The 9,401-nt window shown below is 37.3% G+C and overlaps 1 protein-coding gene across 1 annotated transcript; it reads right to left on the bottom strand.

Moving 5' to 3' along the window:
* Nucleotides 1-229: 229 nt before the first annotated feature.
* LOC145771957 (tolloid-like protein 2) lies at nucleotides 230-6,603 on the bottom strand. Its single transcript, XM_082583730.1, has 8 exons — nucleotides 6,344-6,603; nucleotides 5,804-5,959; nucleotides 4,926-5,286; nucleotides 4,396-4,710; nucleotides 4,034-4,313; nucleotides 3,633-3,712; nucleotides 3,017-3,119; nucleotides 230-2,038 (listed from the first exon to the last, which is right to left on the bottom strand). The coding sequence occupies exons 2-8, from the start codon at nucleotides 5,882-5,884 to the stop codon at nucleotides 1,894-1,896; spliced, it is 1,365 nt and encodes a 454-aa protein (XP_082439856.1). The 5' UTR covers nucleotides 5,885-5,959; nucleotides 6,344-6,603; the 3' UTR covers nucleotides 230-1,893.
* Between the last annotated feature and the right edge of the window lie 2,798 nt (nucleotides 6,604-9,401).

Raw genomic sequence — 9,401 nt, 5'->3', positions numbered from 1 at the left:
AGTTTGTTTCGATGATAAACAAACTGCCTGCGTCTCTGATGAACAAACGAATACTGACAAGAAGGCCATGGAAGTCAGAACTGGTGGCGGCAGATCAGTGCGAACAAAATCAACCGAAAAGATTGATTTAACACGATAGGTTTTATTGGTCCGATAATCACGTCTATCATTTCAAGAGTTTTAATCGCAAAAGAATAATACTGGGTTAATGCTTAATTCTGAGAGGAAATTCTAAACATTACTTAACTTTATGTGAAAAAATAGTAAAAAGTGGGGGCAAAAAGTTCAGTGGGAATCCCAAATCTTTCAGTGGGGGAGCAATTGCCCCCACTTTCGCCTTAAGAGGCCCTGACTGTGAAGGTTACAGCTTGCTTTGTTAGTGGACCAAAAATGTGTGGAAATCTTTTGAAACACTGCAATTTCAACAACTGCTTTATTTGAAAATGGAAAAATTACAGCAGACACAAAATAGATTAAAAATACTTTAACGACGAAGCAACAACATCACCGGCGTTCACAAAGTCTGCAAGGGAAATCAAAACGTTCACCGAAAAAAAAAAAACAAGAAAAGTGTCGCAATTGTTACGATTACGACGCAGACAGATTGACCAATCAGAAAAAAGATACAAAATGTGTCTCGAATAATCACGCATAAATACAATTTTGGTACATGTCTTTCCACAGTGTGCGCATCAAATTTGTAGTGAAATTTCAAACCGTCAAAAATTTGTCGCAATAAATTTTATGCACACAAGAGACAAACTTTTTCATGAGTCGTTTTTTTCTACTTTAGCTACACTACCGTATTCTTCATACGATACAAACGCTAATATAGAAAAACAAAGAAATGCAATCAAAGGATAAATCTGTCCAGCTTTCTAAATGACAAAATAACTACAAGTCAACCAAGAACAGCTGAAGTTCATAAATCCAAACTTTACCAGCACGAAGCTTACGTTTAATCAACGTAACTTTTCCATGCTTTTTATGGACATTCTGCGTAAAATTTGCACATGTGCTCAATGAAACACACATATGCCAGTTCATATTTTCTAAATGGCTTTTTACAATCATGAATCAATGATTTGCATTTCAATCAGCTTAGCACAGAGCAATGCGCACCGAGTAGTAGTGGTGAAGAGTTCAGGGACATCAATGGCAAGCATCCGATGAATTTATATTTTCCTACAATCAAGTCCTCATTTGTATAAGTTATTTTGTGTCAATTCGAAAATACATACAACTAAACAAAAACAAAGTGTGGATCAATGAAAAAAAAGCTTAAATATCTTTACAGGAAATCTTACACACACATAAAATACGTGATTTGCAAATGGGAATAAATAAGGCGAACAAAAGAGTAAACAAAAGACCGTCTTGTGTATCCAGGGGCGATGTGAAATTTGGATCAAGACGAAATCGCTGTTAGCGACATAAAGTGCCAGAAAAATAAGGTGAAAGAAAATTCCACGTAGAAGGTACGTGAAATAATCTTGGACGATAAACAAAAAAACAGAAAAAGCAACTTGGTTGTGGATAATCGTCAAATTTATTTCGTGTAAAGTGAGACAAAGCAGCAGACCACAAAAGCATAAAGATTACTTGCATGTAACCAAGACATTTGCGTATTGTCGTTGTATGTATTTATCCATAAGTATGTTAACAAAATAAAGAGATGTCCTTTGAGTACGTGAGAAAATTAGTAAAACACTTGTTGCAGTCAGTTGTCTTCTTAAAATCTTCAGTCCCAGAAATGTGCAAATTTTTTCAACCGCCGCATAGGCTACGACGAGTCGTCTCATTTCCCCAAATCTTAGGCGGCGTTCCAACATCGGAGACAAAGTAAGACGTATTCTAATCTAGAACTCTGTCATATCTTTCGGAATAACTTGGTTACAATTGTTGGTACATGTGTTCGGTCTCGGAATTTCGAACAATCTTTCCATTCTTGTAATTAACAAACTCACGAGAGTCGTTGGAAGATATTAAGGTGTTGACATCACTCCTTGCGTCTTCTTCGCGGAGCCTCAGATTGATTCTACAAAAATAAACAATGTAACTCTGTCCGCAAGACCAATGTCAATATTGCATTTGGTATAGTGTTGCCGTTTAAGCGACAGAAAATCAATGTAAAAAAATGTCACTTTTATAAAGTGTTTCCCTGTGATTTCTTTATGTCCGAAAGACAGAAAAACCCTTGTAAAGGTCTTATTGGTATTAAAGTCCAACTCAAGAGTGCAATTGCTCATACAACTGATATTGGCACGAAGAGTTGGTAAAATTTATGTTCAGGAAACACGTTTTGTCCAGCGTTGGACCACAAAAGCGTCAAAAAACCATAATTTATGAATCGTTGCAAAAAATCAATGTTTTGATGAAGGAACCCTGAATTGAGGCCAACACGTCTTTTTCCCACGCAAAAGTGACAAATGACACGCATGAATAAACACGTAAAGGAAGGAAGCTCTTGGTCACGTGATGCGGCGGTAGCGCATGACGTATAGGCTCATAGCTCAGCTTTGAGCAGACCAGCAACACAACACAGCATTATTTTTCATTTCACAGGTTAAGCAATTGCAAATAAGAAAAAAAATCACATGCCGCAATGATGACGCGAAGCGTCTCATTTTAAACAAATAAAACATTAAAGTGACAATCGAAAATGACATCGAGTTAGCTCGCCCTGATAGCTCAGTTGGTTAGCGCGTGACGTATAACCAACTGACGTATAACCAACCAACTGATACTTCAACTTCAAACGGCGCTGGTTCGACTCTCCGGGTGTGCGCTTGAGCAACGCACGGTAAGGACTGCTCTCCATTCAGCGGCATCTAATGGATGAAAAAATTCCCTGGCAACAAGACTGCAACTATCGGAAACTTCACTCTGTCAATCTCAGTAACCGGGCCTGCATCAGTGATTCAAAGCCTCTACAAGTATGCGAAACTGCCAGGATTAAGCTCTGCAAGAAGCTTTCCCAGTCCGAGGATAAAGATTCAATCAATCAATTCATTACCTGATATTCTTTCGTCTCCAAAAGAAAAAACCGACGACCAAACCTCCAAAGCAAATCACTGCTAGGCCAACAATGACTCCGATCACAAGGCCAGACATGGCAGCTAAAAATCAACGTTTGTTTTGCGTTAAAATGTCTCGTGTACATCAATAGTCGGTGTGAAATAGTTATTGACTTTGAAACACACTAACAAAATGGCGCGGATTCATTATTCTGAAAGTGAAATTTGAACAGAAAAAGCAAGAAAGCGAGTTTACTTCCAGAAAAGAACGTGAGCACCAAAGGGGTGAAGAAAGCTGAAGCCACAATCAAAGGTCATTCAGCCTTCGAAAGTCACAAAGCATTGAAACGATGATTTGTGAAAGCTAAATGTTGAGTACAGAGATTCGTTCACTTCGAAAAAAAACTACTGTAGTTCCCTCGCTGTCGCTTCTTGGCGAGTTTACGAGGCACAGTTAAGGCAAGCTGTGCAAGTTGAGCCAATAAAACAAGAACGTAAAATCCATTACATCCGCACTTCAATCGAGTAAATGTTTATTTTAGCAGCTAGCAAAATATTAAAACGACACTTCAACAATACAAATAAACGGCACGCGACAATAGTAAGCTTGCAAACCTGGGTTAGTGGTGATTTCATTGGCATGCACTGGGATGGTAGTAGTCACTTCAGTGGTAGATTTTCGAGATGCCACAGTGCTATAGAAAGTGTAAAATGTAAAGTATTATAAAGGCAATATGCAGAAAAATTCTAACACAAGTGTTAAAAGTTTTTTGTAAAAGTTCCAAGTAATCTCGCTATAGACGCTTTGAATTCTTTTGATAACTCAAATACAGTACATATCAAATTAAAAACCAATTAAGTCAAGTTTCACCAGTCACCACGTGTGTGTATAAAGTGTCCAACATCACATTGAATGAAGCCATAAAATTAATTTCAAATCCCGTGCGACCACTTTCCAGTTCTGTGCGTGAACATAAAATACCAGGTTGCATTCAAGCACGTTAAGAATAACTCACGTAGATTTCACATCTTTAATTGATGACAATAGTGTACTCGTCTTTGGAGAAGTGTTTTTAGTCGTCGTGGTTTTGATTGTGGATGAAGTCGTTGTTGTTTTGAGGGGAACAGTCGAAGTTTTAACAGTTGTAGTCTTGGCAGGTGTAGTTTTATCTGCATTCGACAAAGTAGTATGGTCTGGTATGGCCTCTCCATCCATCAACACCGAAAATTTTGCATTAAATCCAGAATGTTCGGTCGATGCTGCTGAAGTGCGAAGTTGCATGAATAAAGTGGAACCTAAATAAAAAATAAAAGTTATAGAAGTCCTGAAAAAGAACACTTCCGAAGAAAAACTAAAAAAATAAACACTTCTACTTACCAGTTGACACTATGACCTTCCCTTTTAGTCGACTTTCCTGCATATCACAAACAGATTCCGATATGATGGAAGCATGCATATCAGAACCATCGTAAAATGTGACGTTATTTTTTGCACATTTTGAATTCGTAAATGCAAGATTGAGGGCTTGAAACTCCAAAGCAATGGTTTGATGCCCAAATGGTGCTTTTATCAACCATGAACAGTTGAGATTGGCATCATAACCACTAGGATAACTTGGAGACTGAATAGTACAACTTTTTGTGCCCTCAATGACTCCTCCACAAAGATTGGTAAAGCAGGCCTTGTCATCAGCTGAAAATGTCCAGTGAAAGTTGTTATTTCATTATACAACAAAAACTTATTTTCATGAGGTCACCTAAAATACTACAAATTGAAATTTCAGGTCTGTACTAAGTTGAATGCAGAACATTAAAGTATTTAGACAAAAACTGCAAAGCTTACTAAGAATATGGCTCTAACAGTGACACTTGCAGAAAAATGCATGTGCAAAACCTAAAATTTCTGACCTGCTGGTTTGGTGACGTATGCAGCTTTGAATCCACGGCCACCCGCCGAGACGAAATCAGAAGTGAATGATATGAACATGTAGCGGCCAGTAGTGGTGACCATTTCTGGAATCGTTTCTCCGCACAAGATGTCGCCAAGCAGGGGACTGCTGTCACCACGTCCGTTTTTAACGTGCACTTTGTCAGTGTCACAGTCTGTAGTGTCAATTCCTTCCACATCAAAGTCAAGAAAAGTCAATTCAACCACATGTCCAATTGGTGCTTCAATTACCCATTCACAGGAAGTGTCATAATTATATTTTTTAGGATAATTTGGTGTCGTTATTATACCAGATGGGCTGGTCAAACGTCCACCACAAATCTGTCAAAAAATAAATGTCATTAAGCACAAAAATAACTTACAATTGCACAATGCACAGCAAGGTCCAACTAAACATAATTAACAGCTCGAGGAATTGTTAAAAAGTCTAAATCTGATTACAATTAGCCTACACATCCTTTTTTGTGTGAGGCTACTATTAGAACAATGTCAAGTAGTACTCATGCAAGCCAGTAACATAGCTAAAAATAAAATTTGAGAGAGGCAGAAGCAATTGCTGGGAGGGGGCAAATATTTGAAATAAAGAGTTTGTTTAAAAATATGGCTACTGAATGCAGCCAAACATTTATGAAAAGTCATTCAACTATAATACAATGTCATTAAAACATTGTAATATTAAAAATATATTATTTTGGAGAAGCAAGATAACATTTTGGGGGGGGGGGGCAATCGCTCCCTCAAGCCTCCTCGTGACTATTCCTCGTCACTGATGTAACTTTTATTTCTATTTGATCAGTCTTCAACAAGTTCTTTAAAGTTGAAAACTTTTTTTACTCACCGGTTTTGCCGACTCTTCACTGGCGTTTGCAGTTAGAATGCAAATACAAGCAAAAAACAGCGATGTCAATTGTATCTTCATTGTGGAAATTAAATATTGCTCACAGTTAGTGAAAAACTAGTAATTTCTTAAGCCGAATTAAAGATTTTTGAAATTCTGAAATACAAACGCAGGCACAGCATTAAAATTTCAGTGCTCTATGTATAAGTAGGCTAGATTGGAAACGCTACATGTCAAAGTCTCTAAAAATCAAACAAACCTATGTAACTTTTCGACTAATGCCGTAGTTTGGTTTGCTAGGCTATACATTAGGCCCAAACACGGTCGATTAATTACAAACACCAATAAAATCGCAAGCCTTGAGGCTTGAGCCACTACTACAAAAAGATGTTCAAATTTGTATTTTTGTGGAACTTTTTTTAGTGCCAGAAACGAACTTTTTTTAGGTACGGTACCGGTATATCATCTAAGACTAATGCACAAAAGATTTGATTTTAGTTTTAAACAGTTACTTAGGCTAGACTAGAGTTTGTACATCACCTAAACTGCAACCGAACACCGGCGACGCCCATTAAATTCGTTCCACCGCCGTTAAAAGTTACGTGAACGCAAAACCCTCAAATACGAACGCGTGAAAACATGCGAAGACAGGTTGTCTGATACCATTCGCGCTGCAGTTAGATAATCACGAAAAACGGCTTGCTGTTAATGAATATTGCTATAATCATCCCTCACAAACTTTTCTCCTACTTTATTACAAGCAAAACCTCTCTGCCTTAACTCCTTCTCAAGGACATCTCTTCTTCAAATGATCGCAAATTTTTACGATTACCGGCATTTTTACTACTCGCCAACATCACGCGATATTTTTTGGCCAATCAGAGCTCACGTTTGCTATGACGTAATGGAGCCTGGTGATTACTGTAAACAAGCAACCGAATTTCAAAGGGGGGGGGGAGGTAAGGAATTCTTGGCGGTAACAGTTCAAACTGAAGACTTCCGAAAAATCACCTCGAATTTTTTCTTCAATGAACGTGAAGATTATGAAAGCGTGTTTTGAAACCCATTAGCAGAAAATGAAGGTAGATGTAGTCTCAACTCTCAGCGTACCGGTAGGCTAAAACAGGGGTGTGCAACCTTTATTACAGGAGGGCCAGATATAAATAACTGGGTGAAACCGCGGGCCACACGTTTATTTAACATATGATTTCTAGTAGTTGCAGGCACAAAAAAGTAGTTTTTTTGTTATTCATGTTATTCTTACGGCATTATTAGAGGACCTTATCTCCTTGCAGATATAATAGTGAAGACGCATAAATTTCTGAAGAAAACTGCTAATCAAATTTATTGTCACACCCACTTTAAACTAGTTCAGTGAGAAGTTTGCAGCTGGTTTCTTTTCCTGGTGGCTTTTTCCCAATTTACTTTAATGGAAGTGCTCGCAATTCGAAGTCCATTTTCCAAGTGTTTGTCTGTCGGAACTGATCGATAGGGAGATTTCATGACGCCCATTTTAGAAAAAAAATGTTCGCACAAATACGTTGAGCCAAAAAAGAGACATTTTTGAAGCAATGGATTTTTTCAAATGTGGAAAGTCATCCTGGTTGAGATGTTTTCGGTAAAAATCGCCAAGCTTCATTACTAAATACTTTGCTTTCAAATCCGTTTTCTCTTGAAAATCAATCAGTTCAAGTTGGATATCAGCTGGTGCTTTGTCAATGTCTGTGTCGAATGGCGAAGAAAATATACCAAACAAATATTCATGAGATTTAAAGTCCTTGAAACGAGCCAAAAATTCATACAACAACTTTTCAAATTTAGTTTTCTTCTCAGGATGCATTCCATAGTCTCTCAAAGTTTGAAAGTGGAAAAGATTTCCCATCTGTATGTGAGCTTTCTAAAGTCGTAATTTGTTCATAAAGCCTTTTATGTGACCATACATTTTTACGTTCCAAATAATTAAACAAAATGGGTTAGCGGTGGCTGGTGGAAGATTTCTAAAATGGTTAACAGAAGGTGCGAATCTATAATAATCCACTCCACAATGAATCGTTCACACGTACCAGACTAAACTAAATTATAAACACGTTTCGCAGGCGGCACACAATTCAAAATTGGCACATCTTTGCGGGCCGCACAATTTTTCTTCGCGGGCCGCATTTGGCCCGCGGGCCGCACGTTGCACACCCCTAGGCTAAAACATGACTGGACATTTCAAACAGCTACATGTTTAAATAACAGAAATTTTACAAATAAAAGAAACGTTACCAAGAATTTCTACTTTTCAACACTACGTCGGAATGCACAAAATATAAAGTTTAGGCAAGTATATGCGGTGCTATGTGGAAGAAACAAAAGACTTATAAAATGCCTATCATTCCATTCCACCCAAACCATTTTCAATTGTTGTTCTCACTACCCCCACACATAGTGGCAGTGTTGCACTTGCACGCTATGACATTTCACAATTTTATACTCCACGGTTTAGCAAATAGCAACAACATATAGGTTTCCGACTGATAATGACAGTGATTCTCAGTACTTTTTAGATTTTTATATACATTTGTTTGCTTCTTCCAGATAACTTCATGCAAGTTAAAGAAAGTGATGTCCAAAGAATGTTTTTGCATATTTTAAACCTTTGGTTTTGCCATCTTTTTCTTTTGTTGGTGCAAAATTTGCGTGTTTAGTTTGCCGTTCTTTATATGTTTGCACATGCATTGAAAAGTAAACTTGAATTGAATTTAAAGCTATTTTTGCATAGATTTCTAGATTCTAGAAATTGTATGAGTAGCCTACGCTATGACAAAATTTTACTTTTTCACCACTTAAACTAATTAGTTCAAATCCCACAATCACAGTGGAAATTTTTGCGGTTGGTATTTATTATTTACGTGCGTTATGCAAAAAAGAAACACAATCGGTACCGTTTTTGAAGTCTTCGGTTTGACCCGACTTGGAATCGATCACAGACCTACAAGCAGTGGAACCGAAGGCTAAATCCCCTCGGTCACTGAGCTGGTCTTTTTACGTGTTGCTGAATAGAACTTCTTTCTATCAAAATCTCGAAGTCGCATCGCAATCGCATAAGAAACCAGATTCAAGAAGCATTTTAGCTTACTTTGTTGAGCGCACTCATTCAGCATTGCCTTATGATTTCATTCAGTTTTAGAACGTTCTAATTTGGCTCAGTGTAAATGATAGCCTATGTTATGGAAATCAGTTTTATAAGCAAGTAAAAAGGTTTAGACTTAGAGTCTGAAACTTGAGTAATCTCTGCTTGTTTCTTGAAATTTTTTGTTTACGTTATTTCTTAAACATGTATTTTTTGTGTGCATTTTGAAACGCGGGAACGTTGTGTCTTTTTAAAACATTTTTTTTAATGGCAAAATTGTCATTTCTGTAGGGTGGCAATTTTTGTCTCGTTGTCTCACTGTCATTATGGGAAAATGTGCAACTTTTGCATTTTGTAATGTGTATATAACATGGCTTGTATATTTCAAACATTTACTACGTTTTTGTTTCTGACAAATAAACCATTGATTGGTTGATTACTTTCATAGCCTATTTCTGCTTTTCAGATAAACAATTCCATTGA

Source organism: Aplidium turbinatum, chromosome 6 (genome assembly GCF_918807975.1).
Source record: "Aplidium turbinatum chromosome 6, kaAplTurb1.1, whole genome shotgun sequence".
Taxonomy (NCBI): Eukaryota; Metazoa; Chordata; class Ascidiacea; order Aplousobranchia; family Polyclinidae; genus Aplidium; species Aplidium turbinatum.
Note: the sequence above shows the minus strand (reverse complement) of the source record. Positions and strands in the feature narration are given on the sequence as shown.

Bases quoted from the DNA above. Each gene is read 5' to 3' on its own strand.
- LOC145771957 (XM_082583730.1), bottom strand. From the start codon at position 5,884: ATGAAGATACAATTGACATCGCTGTTTTTTGCTTGTATTTGCATTCTA. The intron at 4,711-4,925 runs GTCAGAAATTTT...GGACATTTTCAG, and splicing joins ATACGTCACCAAACCAGCAG to CTGATGACAAGGCCTGCTTT. The intron at 3,713-4,033 runs GTGAGTTATTCT...CACTTTCTATAG, and splicing joins ATTAAAGATGTGAAATCTAC to CACTGTGGCATCTCGAAAAT.